This window comes from Gopherus evgoodei, chromosome 7 (genome assembly GCF_007399415.2).
Source record: "Gopherus evgoodei ecotype Sinaloan lineage chromosome 7, rGopEvg1_v1.p, whole genome shotgun sequence".
Lineage (NCBI taxonomy): Eukaryota > Metazoa > Chordata > Testudines > Testudinidae > Gopherus > Gopherus evgoodei.
Window position 1 is genome coordinate 85,756,312 of NC_044328.1, and position 18,435 is coordinate 85,774,746.

General features: G+C 38.8%; 1 protein-coding gene across 2 annotated transcripts in view; it reads left to right on the forward strand.

Annotated features, from left to right (window-relative positions):
- POC1A (POC1 centriolar protein A) overlaps positions 1 to 18,435 on the forward strand; it is a 102,678-nt gene that overhangs the window by 68,580 nt on the left and 15,663 nt on the right. For both annotated transcript variants that reach the window (XM_030570762.1, XM_030570763.1), the window contains one exon: positions 16,729 to 16,869. In XM_030570762.1, the coding sequence (XP_030426622.1) occupies positions 16,729 to 16,869 (141 nt within the window). The remainder of the gene's footprint in view (positions 1 to 16,728; positions 16,870 to 18,435) is intronic.

Genomic DNA, 18,435 nt, shown 5'->3' on the forward strand with positions numbered 1-18,435 from the left:
AACAGTGCTTTTTGTGTAGCCTGTTGTAAAATTAAGCAAATATCTAGATGAGTTGATATACCCCCAGAAAACATCTGTGTACTCCTGGTTGAGAGTCACTAGTTTAAGTGTTAGAAAAGAGAGACAGCCCTTATTGGGAATCCATATGATGCCTGCTCAGCCACTTCTTCCAAATTATAGTTTTTCCCCCCAGTATGCAAGGCTGGGTTACCCCAGATAGATGCTCTTGCATAATGGTGAGGATGGAATTGGTACCTCTTAGCTAGGATAGCCCAGACCCTTTATGCAACCTCCAGATCTGTAAGTTGCACTTTCACGTGTCTGACAAAGTGGGTATTCACCCACGAAAGCTTATGCTCCATATGTCTGTTAGTCTATAAGGTGCTACAGGACTCTTTGTCGCTTTTTACAGATCCAAACTAACACAGCTACCTCTCTGATACTTTCATAATAAAGAGATTGCACTACAGTACTTGTATGAGGTGAATTGAAAAATACTATCTCATCATTTTTACAGTGCAATTATTTGTAATAAAAAATATAAAGTGAGCACTGTACACTTTGTATTCTGTATTGTAGCTGAAATCAATATATTTGAAAATGTAGAAACACATCCAAATATATTTAATAAATTTCAATTGGTATTCTATTGTTTAACCATGCAATTAAAACTGCAATCAATTACAATTATTTTTTTAATCGCAGTTAATGTTTCTGAGTTAATTGTGTGAGTTAACTGTGATTCATCAATACCCATTAAGTTTCTGCCTATGCGAGTGTACTGAGGTTAGTATGCTGGACCCACTTTGGCATCTGACATGATAAAAGCATAATAATAATTTTGCACGTCTGCGAGCCCAACCCTACCCAGACTAAAGGGAACTGGAGCTTTTTAAATGGTAGTCATGGGCATTGACCTGGACCCCGCCAAAAAGCTCTCATAATTTGTTGTTAAATTGTCTAGAATAAGATGGAAGAATGTTTACAGATAGGCTATTTAGAATACAGAGGAGCCTAGGCAGAGTATTCGTTTTTATTGTATTAACCCTTCTCCACAGGCTCAGGGAGAGAGGATGCCACCTATTTGTATCACTAGTTATATGAGAGAAAATAGTTCATTAATGTTTCTTGTTACTTTTGTTTGCCTATGGAAATTCCATTGGGAAAAAGCCCTCTACATGATAACCAGGAGATTTCCAGTAGTTTCAATTTTCCCCAATTTAGTTAGTACTAGATACTGCTCTGAATTTTTGAATTAGTGATAGGAGAGCTGAAATAGTGGTTTCTGGTTTGACTATATACCAAAGGGCATCCGCTGCACAGAACATCAGTTTATATTCCATGGAACCATTTATATGCCTCGGATATCTAGATGAACCTATATAGCTACTGCCAGGGGCTCAAGAGCCAAATCAAAAAGCAATGGAAGTAGCAGGCACCCTTGCCTAGTATCCTAGAGGAGGCTAAGATCTGTGAATTTATCGACTATCCAAATCTACCTGTGTCATTTTACTCCCAGCTAAATCTGTGTAGTGTTTTGTACCATTTTCTTTTCCACATTTGCCCTGTGGTCTATCACATTGCTTTTATTGCTGTGTGCTGCATTCATTCCATTATCCAGTCATTCTTTGTGTAAGTAAGTTCTTCCTGAATTACTCATATGTCAGATGTTTTTTCTGTTCTGACCTCTTGGTTTTCAAATTAGTAACTATCTCTATTTTTGGCATCAGCTCATACTTCCCTTTCAACAATTTTTTTCTACTTGCTGTTGCATCCCTGCTTGGTGTGAATTTTCATCTAGCTGCATGGAACTAGAACTCCTATTAACAGATAATGGCCTGCACAATCAGATGTGAATATATACTGTACCTTGCCCTTCAAATAAACCGCTATTAAATTCTACCGGAATAGCCAAAAACACCGCACTGAATAGGAGTGATAGTGCAATGTTTGATTACTGTAGAATGGTGCAGTGGGAGTCTTAACCCCCTCCTCTAGCGTTGCTCCACTTAGTGGATGACAGTCTACTGCTGCTATCAGTTACTCTTTTAGCTCAGTGCAATGAATCTAAAGGTTCCAACCCTGCTGATGCTCTCGGTGGATGTCAGCATGATGCCACATGGTGGAATTTCTGTTTCCTCTTTGAGAACATGTTTCCCTATCTTATGCTTTGGAATGGCTGAAACTTTCAAAAAAAATTCAGCCTGAGACAGGCAGACACCATGGAAAATTTCAGCACAAATTATTAAAATTTGACAGTGTTGCTTATAAGCAGCTGAAAACAAGAGTCTGATAATGGAAAGTGTCAGGCAATCGTAACTGTGTATATCTCTCTATGTAACCTATAATAAATTGGGGAGGGTCTTCTTTTTTCAAACTGGATTTGATGGCAGCAGCTTTATCTTTCTTTATAGAAAACATGCATCTTCAAAACCTGTGCATTAAAGGGAACAAAGACATCTAAAAGTTTTGTACAGGACTAGAACTGTCAATATGTTAGCAGATAACTATGCAATGTGTGGCAGACCTTTCTTGCAATATTTACACAAATGTCTCTGATTGGACGATTGGAAAAAGGCAAATATAGTGCCCATCTTTAAAAAAGGGACGGAGGAGAACCCAGGGAACTACAGATTGGTCAGCCTCACCTCAGTCCCTGGAAAAATCATGGAGCAGATCTTTAAGGAAACCATTTTGAAGCACTTGGAGGAGAGGAAAGTGATCAGGAACAGTCAACATGGATTCACCAAGGGCAAGTCATGCCTGACCAACCTGATTGTCTTCTATGATGACATAGCTGGCTCTGTGGATATGGGGAAAGCAGTGGATGTGATATATCTGGACTTTAGCAAAGCTTTTGATACAGTCTCCCACAGTATTCTTGCCAGCAAATTAAAGAAGTATGGATTGGATGAAAGGACTATAAGGTGGATAGAAAGCTAGCTAGGTTGCCGGGCTCAACAGGTTGTGATCAACAATTCGATGCCTAGTTGGCAGCTGGTATCAAGCAGAGTACCCCAGGGGTCAGTCCTGGGGCCGATTTTTTGTTCAGCATCTTTATTAAGGATCTGGATGATGAGATGGATTGCATCCTCAGCACATTCACAGATGACACTAGGCTGGGGGGAGAGGTAGATATGCTGGAGGGGAGGGATAGGGTCCAGAGTGACCTAGACAAATTGGAAGATTGGGCCAAAAAAATCTGAGGTTCAGCAAGGACAAGTGCAGTGTCCTGCACTTAGGATGTAAGAATCCCATGCACCTCTACAGGCTAGGGACTGATTGACTAAGCAGCAGTTCTGCAGAAAAGGACCAGGGGATTACAGTGGATGAGAAGCTGGATATGAGTCAGCAGTGTGCCCTTGTTGCCAAGAAGGCTAACGGCATACTGGGCTCCATTAGTAGCAGCATTGCCAGCAGATTGAGGGAAGTGATCATTCCCCTCTATTCGGTACTGGGGAGACCTCATCTGGAGTATTGTGTCCAGTTGTGGGGCCTCCCACTACAGAAAGGATGTGGACAAATTTGAAAAGTCTAGTGGAGGGCAACGAAAATGATCAGGGGGCTGGGGCACATGACTTACGAGGAGAGGCTGAGGGAATTAGGCTTGTTTAGTCTGCAGAAGTGAAGAGTGAGGGGGGGATTTGATAGCAGTCTTCAGCTACCTGAAGGGGAGTTCCAAAAAGGATGGACCTTGACTGTTCTCAGTGGTGGCAGATGACAGAACAAGGAGCAATGATCTCAAGTTGCAGTTGGGGGAGGTCTAGGTTGGATATTAGGAAACACTATTTCACTAGGAGGGTGGTGACGCACTGGAATGGGTTACCTAGGGAGGTGGTGGAATCTCCATCCTTAGAGGTTTTTAAGGCCCAGCTTGACACAGCCCTCGCTGGGATGATCTACTTGGAGTTGGTCCTGCTTTGAGCAGGAGGTTGGACTAGATGACCTCCTGAGGTCTCTTCCAATCCGAATCTTCTATAAAACTATAGAAACATAGAATCAATATACTATTTTCAATTCCTGCACATCTTTTTATTGGCCCATATTAAACTGTAGTGTCTGACAAGCTGTAATGCATAAAGTACCATTGTCAGGGTTGAGTGAAGTCACATTATGAAAATCTCATTGTTTCACTTTTCCTGGGTTTTTATTTCCCATCCTTGCTGATTAATAAAAACTCAGTGGAGAAGTTTCTAATTAAATAAAAAGAATGAATGAATGGATGTTCACACTTGGGTGCATGCTTTCTACAGATGATGGAATTAGAGCATTGCAAGTTCAGTTCTTCAGCATCCTCAGCATTGGGTGTCACAGGACTACATCTTACCAGAAATATTTCAGTGAACAGATATAATATTAATTGGTAGTGCAAACATTAACGAAATAAAACAATCCATCTATAAGATAATTTGACCCACCTTCCAACTACTACCCAGAAGCATTACAAATACACAAGCAGTGTCAGGTCTTTGTGTCCATCTTTGGCTAAGAGAGAGGATGCCATGAGACAGGTTGAGATTTGCGTTTTCATATTTTGGGCTTCTTTGCATTCTTTCACTGGGCCTTTAGACATTGACATGTCACAGCAGATGCAACCTTTATCTGTAAAGTGCTGGAGGCACTTGTTCCTGAACAATCTTTTCCTTCCATATTCCATTTTCTATAAAAGGGAGCTGCTAAGTAGTTCTCGAGTCAGGTATCAGAGTTACAAGAAGGAAAATATTTACCTGTAAATGTCTCTGAATCCCTTAGCCTGGAATTTCCATATTGCCAAGGTCTCAGATGCCACTTTTTTAAGGAAGTCTGTTGCTACAAGTTGTACTCTTAGAAAAGGCAATTGTCATTTAATTTCAGAGTTTATTCTTACTAACAAATGTTTTTTGTCTGGCTTTCTAGTTGAGGGGCAGAGCATAGTGAGTACAGGGGTCTTTTAAATTAGAGATTTAAAACTGCATTTTTTTCTGTGCACTTTTGTTTTGCATACATGTAACCTTTTCCAAATTGGAAATGACAACTGGACCTTTATTACCAATTTCATTGACTGTATAATATATGCTAAGCTATGTTAAGCCAAATCGTATGAAATATGTACTCATAGCTGTAGAAATTGATATTTTACTTTTTGATCAGGAGCCTTACATCAATAAAGCTTACAAATTTCATTTTGTGGGAAATGATTGCTTTTATTCTACTTCTTAGAGAGCTGATGAATTACATATTGAATGGTTAAAAACATTTTGATATGCAACAAGAAGTTCAAAGCATTCTAGAGAAATGATTCTCGAAGTTGGGATTTAATTAAATTGTTTAAAATCCACAGTTGATGGCACCTTTTTAGCAGCCTCCAGCAGACAGGCATGGGTTGAAAGGGCATATAAACAGAGCTGTCTTCTTGCAGAAGACATTCTAGGTTAGGATTGAGACATGTTGGTTGTGGAAGTTTACATTACCGCTGTAAGTTCTGTATCTGTTTTGAAGGTACAGTGACTTGAGTTGTGAAGACTGTTTATTAGTCTGAGGCCACCCATAGCACTAAATTGGGTGGTTTGCGGAGTGGGTATGTGGGAGGAAAGAGTCCCACTGTTGTGACCACTAGAGTAAACACCGCAATAAACCTTGCAGCAGCATCAGACTTGGTGTAGACAAGACACAATTAAAGGAGGGAGTCAGTTGCATCTTGGATGTTAGAAAATTGTCTGAATTTACCTGTACAGAGCTAGACAAACAAGACTATGTTTTTCATGAAGCATTACCTCAGATACAGAGTGAGCAAAGTATGTATATTTGATTGCAAACTTTTTAAAACAAGCAATGAAAATGGGACATAGACTCCCAAATCAGGTAAGCATTGCAATGCTAAGTTCAGCAATATCTAAATAGTATTTAAACATCTGGGCTTATGTAAACAGTATTGGTACAGTATCTTGAAACAGCTTTCTAGTCTTTTGTGCACTTTTAGCTTTTGGTAGCTGTGACGTAGTGGTTCTGGCTGGACCCAACTGAGTGTGCCAGTTTAGGACCAATTGCTTAAACAGGGCAGTTACAGCCCAAGGCTGGGGTTTTTCCACCTCTAAGGCAAACCAAACCAGCCAGACAAAAAGGACTTCGGTTTCGCCCCACTGGCTAACCACAAGTCACACAAGCAATTTCCTTAGACACTGCAGTCTCCCAGTATCACCACCAGTGCCAACCGTCCTGGGATGAATGGTTATGAAAACCAACACCCCAGTAAAAGAAAAAGGTTCTCTCAATCCCAAAGGACCAAGCCCCAGACCCAGGTCAATATACACATTAGATCTTACCCACAAATCACGCTGTTGCCAATCCTTTAGAATCTAAAATCTAAAGGTTTATTCATAAAGGGAAAAAGATAGAGATAAGAGCTAGAATTGATTAAATGGAATCAATTACATACAGTAATGGCAAAGTTCTTTGTTCAGGCTTGTAGCAGTGATGGAGTAAACTGCAGGTGCAAATCAAGTCTCTGGAGAACATCCCCTACTGGGATGGGTCCTCAGTCCCTTGTGTAGAGCTTCAGCTTGTAGCAAAATCCCTCCAGAGGTAAGAAGCAGGATTGAAGCCAAAATGGAGATGAGGCCTCCACCTTAAATAGGCTTTTCCAGGTGTAAGAACACTCCTTTGTTCCCGCTGTGGAAAGTTACAGCAAAATGGAGTTTGCAGTCACATGGGCCAGTTTCTGCACACCCTGCTGAGTCACAGGGCATAACTGCCTTCTCTCAATGGGACAATTGTATAGGTGATGGTCCTTAATGGGCCATCAAGCAGGCTAAACAGAGCTGACACCAACTTATCTGGGATCTTTCCCAGTAGCACAACACAAGTTTGAAATACAGACAGCATACAGCCAATATTCATAACTTCAACTACCAAAATGATACAGACATACAGACAGCATAATCATAACCAGTAATCCGTAACTTGGTCTTGGACACCTTATATGACCCCCTTTACATAAGATTTGGTGCCACTACAGGACCTTGGTTGCAACCCATGTTCTATATGGTCCCAGTTTATATCAATAATGTCACAGTAGCCAACTAAAATGACAGATCTTTTCACAAGCGTATAGTATTCCCCATGTTTTAAAGTACTCATCCCTGGAAATTATTGCGTTTACTCCTGCTGCGTTGACTGTATTAGTGGCGAGGGATGCTAAAACTTTATGCTGTCCTCTTACTTTGAGCTGTAACACTCTCATAGTCTTCCCTAGCCTCAGATTTACTCACCTTTTTCCATGTTCTCTACTCAAAGCAGGAGCTATGCGGCATCAGCTTTTGCTTTTGAAGATTCATTGAGTGATTTGATTTTAACCATATGAAGATTAATAGATACTAATAGCCAAGTCTGAGACAATTATTTTCCTTAAGAGAGAGTATTCTGCTTAGACAATTTTTTTTGCAGAAATACAAATGAGAATAATCCAACATTTGGTTTCCTCCTGTAGCAGTGAGTAGACTTGTTCTTCAGCTAATATCTGGCACTTATTGAGTGTTCAGCCTATTGGACAATAAAGCAAGTCACGACAAGGCATTATTGGAGAGGGGAAAATTACCTTTATTTCAGGAGTGCCATTTCAGGCTAATTAATGTAAATTCACCAACTTATGCTGCTGCTTTGTGGCTTATTTTAATACTTCAGGCATAATTCAGAGAGAGACAAAAGCAAGATTTGTTCCCCCCCCCCCAAACCATTATTTTATGTCAGCTTTAGAGAGAGGGGGGTGGCATAAATGATTCACTCCTTTAGCTAATTGTAAAACCATAGACTGTTTCTTTGCACTAATAGTTTAAGGTGAATGAAATACCAAATGAAACTGTTACTGTTGTAATTTCTTATTTGACTACAAAGGAATTAATGACACCAGTAAATAAAGTGAGACAGTAAATGTAAATCATAGCAGCTTCTGCTATGCTGCTTTATTGAAGGTGTCATTCATGTGTGTCTTACTTTCTATCATTGAGCCTATGTCTTTTGATTTTTAAAAGCACCCAGTTACACATACATCTAGAACACTTGTGCATAAGCACCTAAAATATTGGTGTGTTGGTAGCTATTCATTCATATACTTACCTTGAATTATCTTAAGTGGTTTATAAAACAGTAGTCAGTAGGCTTTGTGGTAGAAGTCCTTCGGACTAACTCTCCCGTTCAAATTCCTCTCCTGGCCCTAGTACAAAATTCATGTCAGGGTGCCTTAAGCACAGAAACTGTTCTGAATTTGTATTGTTTTTTTATCCTTCTGAAGTCACATATCATGTTGACCATCAGGGGTCACTTGTGTGCATGCAGGACTTGCAACAGGGTGTTGATGTCTCTTGCCAAAAATGCTCAGACTGTATTGTGGTAGAGAGATATGATGGCCAAGGAGGGTTTGGGAAGGTAAAACTAAAACTACCTCCTCTGATCAGAGATCAGAAGACCTCCCTCCTGGGGTTGGGAAGTAGCAGGAACAAAAAGAAGAGTCTAATCACCTGATCTGAGAGAACAGGAAGGAATAAGTCATAGCCTTAATCTAAAAATCAATACAATTGGCTGTTATCCTACCTAGTGAAAACTTCTGATGTGAATCCTACTTCTAGCTTCTCTTTACTATTAATAGAATGGAGCTTTTTCTTTAGGACCAGCTGATAGTACTTGAAGTTCCACCTTCCCAAAGAATTATCCTTAAAAGGGGGCACCCGACATTTGGCTCTGTAATTGCACATCTTGTCATAACATTTTGTAACTTGCAAAGGTATGCACGTACGTAAAATCATAAATCACAGGGTTAGAAGGGACTGCAAGGGTCATCTGATCTAACCCTCTGCCAAGATGCAGGATTTGTTATATCTAAACCATCCAAGACAGATGGCTATCCAGCCACATCCTTTTGAAAACCTCCAGTGAAAAAGCTTCCACAACCTCCCAATGTAGTCTTCTTAACAAATTCACACAGGATTTGGCAGGTTCTTTGATCACTGTGGTAATTAGGTAGTTCAAATTGTTACTGGAGTGGAAAAGGACCTGGAAACTTTCCATGACATTTCACCAAAAAATCTCTTCCTATGTTTTACTTTCCATAGTAAGACCATGGAATTAGTTCTTCCATTGTTTGCTTTTATTATCCCATCATTTGAGTCTCTCAACCTGCATTAGACACAGACTCCAAAACATCTGTTAAGGAATCAAGTATCAGAGGGGTAGCTGTGTTAGTCTGAATCTGTAAAAAGCAACAAAGAGTCCTGTGGCACCTTATAGACGAACAGACGTATTGGAGCATAAGCTTTCGTGGGTGAATACCCACTTCGTCAGACAAAGTGGGTATTCACCCACGAAAGCTTATGCTCCAATACGTCTGTTCGTCTATAAGGTGCCACAAGACTTTGTTGCTTCTGTTAAGGAGGTAAGTACTCACTAGTCTTTATAAGTAATCTGAAGTGTAAAGTTTTTCTTGCCAAAATCACATAGTGTTTTAAATGACCACAGGACTGAGAGCCAACTACTAGATATACTCTCCTGCCTGGAAAAACACCACAGACTGCTCTTTTCTTCCAGTTCTGGCATGGAAACAAGGAAAATATGGCCCAGAAAAGGTGAGCATAATAATGGATGGAAACCATGGATACCATGGAATTTTGGCACAAAATACAAACCAAATGGAATGCCTGGATGCCATGGAAATTGGTCACTCTGAAGAGACATTGTTGGAATTCTGTTGGTTTTTTTTATGCTTCTGCACATTACCTTTAAAAACTTATCTATAACAGTTGTCTCTTAGTCTGCAAAGTGACGTTTGCTAAAGATAAAGCACAGCTGAGTAGAACAGGGTGAGAGTGAGAAAGTGAAGGAGAAGAGCAAGGTAAACAGGAGGAAAGGGGTAGGGAAAAGAGAAGCTCATGCTGGGAATGCCCATCTGTATAAAAGAGGAACTGTTGATCTGTTTTTTTTTATATAAAAATGCTGGGGAGGAAATGGGTGTTAAAGGAATGAGCGACTGGGCACTCAAATGTCTGTGGAAAAAATTTAGATTTTCATAGAAGACATTTCCCCCCCTTTTTGTTCATAAGCTCTGTCTTAAATTGATTATTGAAATACATGTGGTAAGATTGCTAACTGGCCATTAGCTGTTCTCCCCATCAGCATTTTATTTGTTCCTTATTTAGCAAGCTAGATGATGATGCCCTTTCACTGGAAATATTCCAAATTGTCAGTGCCTAGCCTGATGCATCTTCCTACACTGATCAGACATTCTGCAATGGTCCCTTTTGAGTTTTAAAGTTACTTGTTGATTGAATTAATGTCTTTATCTTCCATATATCATGGAATACTAGAAAGAATACTCCATGGTTACAAAAACCAAGGACGCTAATGTAGATGAGCCATGTATAATGTTATAACTTAACATTCTCGTGTGCCAGCAAAGGAAAAGAGGATTCCATTTGAAATATTTGCGATAAAGTTGATGTATGCACATGTGGGCTATCTGATTTTATCCTGTATTTCGCACGGTGTAGAAGTATATCTTAAACAAAAACACGCATGGTGTTTGATGATAAGCTCTAATTTTAGAGAATCAAAACGAGTTGTGTGCTAGACTAACAGGCTGCCTCTAGAGATGAGCCATAATGGTGTGTATCTGAGTGTTTCCTCCAAATTAGTACAGCTTGTGTTTTCTTAGCTACAGATGTTGATTTGTGCAAATAGTTCCGAATTGAGCATTCCAGAAATTCAAATGCTAACACTGACTTGACAAGGAAGCATAAGAGCTGCCATATTATCAGACCATGGTCCATCTTGCCCAATATCCTGTCTATAATGGTGGCCTATATCAGACTTCAAGGGGAAGGTGTAAAATAGGACAATTATGGAATGCTCCACACATAATTTCCATTCCTGACTTCCTGTAGTCAGAGATTTAGGGTTGCCCTGATCATGGGGTTGCAGCCCGACTGTCCTGGCTAATAGTCATTAATGGACCAACTTATCCTCCATAAACCTATCCAGTTCTTTTTTTGAACCCAGTTATACTTTTGGTCATCACAATATCACATGCCAATGAGTTCCACAGGTTAGCTGTGTGTTGTGTGAAAAAGTACTTCCTCTTGTGTGTATTAAACTTGTTGCCTATTCATTTAATCATGTGACCCCTGTTCTTTTGTATTGTATGAGAGGGTAAAGGATACATTTCAATTAATTTTTTTCACACCATTCGTAATTTTATAGCTCTTTCATATCCCCCCTTAGTCGTCTCATTTCTAAGCTGTACAGCCCTACTCATTTTAGTCTCTCCCCTCATATGGAAACTGTTCCATACCCTTGAATCACCTTTATTACTCTTTACTAAACTTTTATCCAGTTCCATTATCTCTCTTTTGAGGTGGGGCAATCAGAACTGGACATAATATTCAAAGTGTGAGCCTATCATGGATTTATGGATTATTATATTTTTTCTTCTCTTCTATCCCTTCCTAATGGTTTCTATTAGCCTTTTTGATCACTGCTGTACATGGAGCAGAGGTATTTGGAGAACTAGCTGCTGTGACTCCAAAGTCTGTCTTGGGTGGTAACAGCTAATTTAGATGCCTTCATTTTGTATGTATAGCTGGGATGATTTTTTCCAATATGCCTTCCTTTTGCACTTTTCAGTATTGAATTTCATGCTGTTGGTTGTCCATTCACCTAGTTTTGTTGAGAATCCCTCTTTAACTTCTCAACAGTCTGCTTTTGAATGGTTTTACACATTTAAAATCATGTTTTGTATTTGTTTGGATAATGGTAATTTTGCTTCCATGAGCAGGGAGGAACAAGAGAACCTCACGATGGGGAGTGCCCAAGAACTGGTATTGTGTAGTCTCTCAGTGTGTTTCCTGACCTTCCTGATTAGTTTATCTTGAAGCTAATGAAATTTCCCACTGGATGTCACTGTTACTCTCCCACAGATGCAGTTTAAAATAACGTTTTACCTGTAGTGAAAATGACTCTGAAAGAGGAGATTTAAATATCTTCTTTGTTTGACTTGCATAATAAGAACCCAAGTAAGGACAACCTGTACTACCCAATTTTCTTTTCATTAGTTCCTGTTTTATTCAACGAGCCCTCAAACATAGTCTAATGTTTCTAATATCAGACTATCCATAGTTTAAAGGACTGTCAACTGTTTTCTTTCTAAATTAACATTATTTATAAAATTCCAGTTTTTTATAAAGTACCCTTTCAGTAGTGTCGTCTGACTTCATGTTAATTCCTTTTTTTGTTTTATTTTAAGTGAGTTTTTAGCTCCCCTTTTTAGCTTCTGAGGGTCTGTCAAGTAAGGGAGAAACTTAATAGTCAAGGAGAAACAGTGAAACTGACTAGAGGCAGGGTGTTGTCAAATGGATAAAATAGACTGCAAAAAAAAACCAGAAAACCTTTTGCTCCTACTTTCAGTTTATTAATCTTGAGTGTTAATTGTAACAATAGTCAGTATGAAGGTTTCAGATAGAAATGTGATTAAGCTGATTGTGTCCCTTTTTAAGATTAGCTTTTCAGAAGCTATCTGTAACTTTATATAATACTTATCAATTTATATTTTCCACTGACTTATATGTTCCAAAATTGACTCATCCAAGACCCAGCAGTACAGTAGCTTAGTAGAGTGCGCTCTAGTTAGAACAGTTTTCATAAAAAGTTTCAGTGTGAAGACTTTTGGAATGAAGGCTGATTTATTTCACCTGTCTCCATGGCCCTCCAAGTAGTTGAAGTGTGCCATTTAAGTGAGTGCTAGGAGCTGTATTGTATTCAAAAACTGCTTATTCATTCTTCTTTTAATGTTCAGTTGCTTCTCGCTATACACCTCTACCCCAATATAACGCATTCAGATATAACGTGGTAAAGCAGTGCTCGGGGGGGCGGGGCTGCACACTCTGGGGGATCAAAGCAAGTTGGATATAGTGCGGTTTCACCTATAATGCGGTAAGAGTTTTTAAACTCAAGGACAGCGTTATCTCAAGGTAGAGGTGTACTTTCAGTGCTAGATAAGCAGATGTTGTATAAGATATTTAATGGCACATACATTTACTCGGTTGTGCTAAATAAACTGTTCACTTGAACTGACTAAAAAAGATTAAACCTCCACAGCAGTGTCATTGTCTTTAGTGTCCTTTCCCAGAGTTCAGCTGGCATGTTACCTTATAATTTAGTAGTGAGGGAGTACAGGTGTCTTTTTATGTAATGATGACACTTACAGTGCTGAAAACATTTTTTTCTTTCATCTGCTTGAAGAATGGGCTCTTGAACCTACTTCCAATCCAATTGTAGTCACCAGCTTACCACGTGCCCTATACATCTATTAAATACAAGATAGCTGCTGCTTTTTTTTAAAGCACAGTAAAAGGAACAAAAATAGCCCTGTGACAAAATGGAAAACAGTGTTGATATTCATATTCTCCTTATTTTTCTTCAGTTGGGTACAAAATTCCAGTAGGCCATGTTACTACTCCAGTATCCCAGACACAACGTGGTGGTGGTTGTTATGGAAAAGTTTGCAAGTATTTGGGCTTTTCATTAAAAACAAAAGGAGGACAAGAGAGCTCCTGCAGGCTCTCCTGAGACCCCCACAATGATATTTATCACTGTAATTTGGGGGACATAGTAACAAGTTATAATGGCAGGTTTTTTTCCCAATAATGCAGCAGCAACCTATGGAGATATGCCTATCTCATAGCTGGAAGGGACCCTGAAAGGTCATCGAGTCCAGCCCCCTGCCTTTACCAGCAGGACCAAATACTGATTTTGCCCCAGAATCCCTCTAAGTGACCCCCTCAAGGATTGAACTCACAACCCTGGGTTTAGCAGGCCAATACTCAAACCACTGAGATACCCCTCCCCCATCTCATTGTTGTATTTGCTCTGAGCCAAAAGGGCTGGAAGTTGCTTCTGGAGGAACTGCACTCAGCCTAGCACACAGTTATGTAGCACAGGCTCTTTCCCATCTATTTGTTTTTAAACCAAGGAGAACTTCCTTCATTTAAAAAAAAATAATTTATCTCCCTTTTTTCCCCCCTAACTAGGGCACAACAGAAATCTCAGAGGCCCCATTCAGATTTGGTATATTTTAAAATCTATTAATTACTGTATGCAGCCTTTGCATTGCAAAGTACTGGTTCTGTTTCTTATACAGGCAAAACTCTCATTTGACTTCTGTTTTAGGATGTTTCAGGCAATAGTGTCGTTTAAAGGCTTCTGAGCCTCATCTGTCCCATTTTAATCAAATCCATATTTTTAGAGTCTAATAGCTCTACCAGAATCTGAACAAGATGGAAATCTGGATGAAAATGCTTTCACTTACCCCAGAAAAGGAAAAGTGGTGATTTTGTTGGGGAGGGAAGATCACATAGAATAATGATAGTGTCAGCTAAATGTTGAGGCAGTGGGCTCTTAAACCTTAATTTCTTGACTGTCTCTAAATACCAAGTGCCAAAAAAAAAAACTTTTATAAGTATTTTTTCAGGATTATTATAAGTTGAACCATTTTTTAAAAAAAGAGAAGCTGTCAGGTTCTTGCTTTGTTTAAAGGTAGAAGGATAACAGTTTATCAGTACAATTATTTTTCTACTTCAACGAGTCAGCTTCTTCTAATGGGTTCTGACATGAAAGCCGTAAATATTTTAAGTGAAGATTTTGTGTAATGTTCGTGTGCTTGAAGCTCAGATACACAGGAATGGGTATGGAGTAACTATAGAGCAGTCAAACAGAATATAAAATTAGTTTAGTTAGTAACAGTAGAATATTTTGGTGGGAGTGGGTGTTTATGCTGATCATCTACTGGGCACGTCAATTTTTTCTTATAAGTAAACTCGGACAAATTGCAATTCTATCAGGTTTCCTTTGGAGTTGATTAGCTTGTGCTAGAGCAAACTTATATTAGTAAACTGTCATTGTTTGGAATGTAATCCTTGGTGGTTAAACATTCCTGGAACAGATCTAATATACAAATTGTGGAGATTGTTTGTAGGGCTCTGGTTTCCCCCTCTTCCCAACAACTTCATTGCTTAAAATAAAGCTTGTGTACAAATGAGGTTCTGACTTTATTTGTGATCTGCTCAGATGGTCTGCTGATCCATGGACTTCAGTGGGGTTCTATGCAGACAGTGAATTACACAAGTGCAGGATCAGGGCCTTATTTTGAGTAACAGCTGGAAGGAATGCAGGGCATCAAGCAATGCAATTAATACTTAAAACAAATGTTTCACAATTATGCTTTTCTAACGTCAAAAGCTAAGGGATGTAGAATTAATGTGGATTGTTAGGGAGCAGGGCTATTGATATATATCTCACACACACACACACACACACACACACACACACACACACACACACACACACACACACACACACACACACACACACACACACACACACCACACACACACACACACACACACACCTGAAATATATAAAATATTTCAGATGGGGTATGAACTTGTCCTAGTCTTAAAATTACAGCATTGTTGTATTATGTATTCAAGTGACTCACATCAAGTAGGGCTGTGACTGAATTAACAGTATTACTCAGAGAAACAGATTATTAATACTGTAGTCAGGAGTGAAGAAGGCAAGGAGTCATTAGCCACGTTCTAACTAGAGATGCGCCTGAGCAGCATGATTTCCAGCAATCTAAAGTCTGAGTGCCTGGTTCTCTGGCTTGGACATTTTGCAGTCATTTACACTAGTCTCAAGCAATTGAAATATGCTAACATTCTTCTTTGGTTATCAATTACTGTGCAAGGTGTTGGAGGATCAGATTCTGAGGATGTCTGGATCTGGAGTTTAGGTTCAAATCCATGTCGAATTCTGATCGTTTATGTAAAGTAGTAAGTATTGGAACATTCAGCATCACTTACTCCAGCAGCTAGATTTTACATTACAAAAAACAGCTTTCAGTTTATTCAACTGACACCAGTTCATTTGCATCCAGAAGATAGATAAAGTTATGGGGCTTGTCTCACATAAAAGATCACCTTTTAAGGAGGATGGACGGGGGAAGTTTTAGCAAAAATGTTTGTTAGTTTATGTAGTGAAATTATCAAGCTTGCATAACAAAAACTGCTGAGATTGAAACTTCAAAGTTGACTTGTTTTTGTGAGGAGAGAGAAACAGTTCAAGATCTAAACAAAATTAAAATGGCTGAACCTAATTATGCCTGTTTAACTTACATGTGTATTGGAACATTTTTGCTTAATTTTACATGCTTAACTGTAGAAGTCAAGTTTAGTGTAGCCAATAGATCTGAGAAGAGAGCCTGTTGTTCCCTGTATTATTGATGTAAACCTCTCTGCTTTTTACAGTGTTGGACTAAAATTGTAGGAGATGTTCATCACCATGGTAACTTGTATATTATTTATAATCATGTTTGTGTGTGTGCAAAAGTATACAAATTGTCGCCCTGGTGTCTCTCTCTTCAGGTACACTTCATATTTCTGTAGCACCTTCCATCCTAATAAAACATAGCTCTTCACAATCTTTAGTAACTTGAATCTTGCTATTATTGCCATATTCCAGAGATTACTTTCCCTAAGTCACACAAGTCCATGGTAGCTTTCCTGATTTCTAGCAACACCATCAGTCACTTTTCATAGCACAGATTCAGTTCTCCAGGACAGATCATATTTCTCTGCCACCTATCCCTGAGGCAGAAATACTTCTGTTGCTTGCATTGTGCTAACATATAGTGTCTCTTTGTTTTCCTAGCAATCAGAAATGGATTGCGGTGATCCTCCTAAGAAAAACAAAATACAAGAATCTGCCAGAAACCAGCACCAGCAAGAGGAGGAGACAAGTCTTGCAGATACTCTAGAGCATATTGTGGGACAGTTAGATGTTCTTACTCAGGTATGAAATGCTTTATAGGCTCATGATAATAGGCTATCTTCGGTCATCAAGTGAAATAGGGACTTTCTGAAATAGATCCTTTAAGTAAAAATGTGAATAGTCTCAAAACTCATCTGTTTTACAGAAGCTTATTGGTAAATCTCTGTAGAATGATGGAGAGTGTCAGATATCTGGATTATCTAAAAAATTGTCACAATATCCTTAAAATGTTGTTTCTGATAAGTATTGGAAGGACATAAAGAAGTTTACAGTCCACAAAACCTGTAATTTAAATATAATCCCATCTCCTTCTACTATTATCTTGCTTTATGGTAAAACACAAACGGCTACTGAAATCAACATCTATGGCATATGCATTGTGCCACATTCTACTGGCTTCATTGAGAGCAGAGTTAGGCCAGTGCTGATGGCTTTGCAAAATCCCACCTTATATTTTATCCCCTTTTGTGGAGCTAATCTTAACTTTTTTTTTTAAGAGAGTACTTTGGAGCTCATTAGAGAATAATGTAGGGTTGTGTGACCAGAGTCCCATGGGGAGTCAGCTGAGGTCACTCAATTAAGGTGAACTGCAAAGAATGGGGCAGACAACCCCAAAGCTGGTGGATATTTCAATACTTAGATTTACCAAGCCAGCACTAAACAGCTTCTGTTTTACCATACTGATTACTTAGAAGTCTAAAACATAGTTCCTGTAAAGTTACCCAGCCTCAGGGCTCCACCTAGTTACCCAAGTCAGATATGATGAAAATTAATGAAAATCTTATTTCATCACATAAAAAAGTTCTACCAATCCCAAAGGATCACACCCATTTCCATATTAATAAATATTCCAGATCTTACCCTAATATACGCTTACAGCCAATTCTTATTATCTAAAATTTATTAAAAAGAAAAGAGTATGTTTAACAGCTCAATATACATAAAAACATGAGTTCAATTCTTGAGGTTCAGATTTATGACAGAGATGAGCTTTGTAGTTGCAAAGAGTTCTTTTAGAATTTAGTCCATAGGTTATAGTCCAATGTCCAATATCATATCCAGGGAGTACCAGCCTAACTGGGATCTCATCTTGCGACTTAAACTTCTGCTGATAAAGCTTAAGCAGATCTGAGATGATAGGATTAGGACCCAACCCATTTTTATTTAGTTCAGGCCTTCTTTAATAGCTCAGAGTCCCTCGGCAAACAATAGACTCTCATTTCTTAATTATTCACACAGATTAACATAAGGCAATTGCCTGTTTTTCCACCATTTGCAGATGATTTGCTATATATTTCAAAGAGAGACTAATATAGCGAACAGCCTATGTTTACAGTTCATTTATGTCCCTTTGATCTCTGAATTAACAGAATATAGCATAGATAGGGACTGTTTGATTACATTGTTGACCACTACCAATTTATATGTAAACATAAAACCACAAACATTATCTCCCCATATGTCTTTAAGAGTTGAATTTGAGTCATTCATCCTGCAGGACACTTAACCCTTTCTGGTCATGCATCACAGGGGCTAGTATAACAATCTAAATTCAGATCTAGATTATTCTATTAAAATGTATGTCAG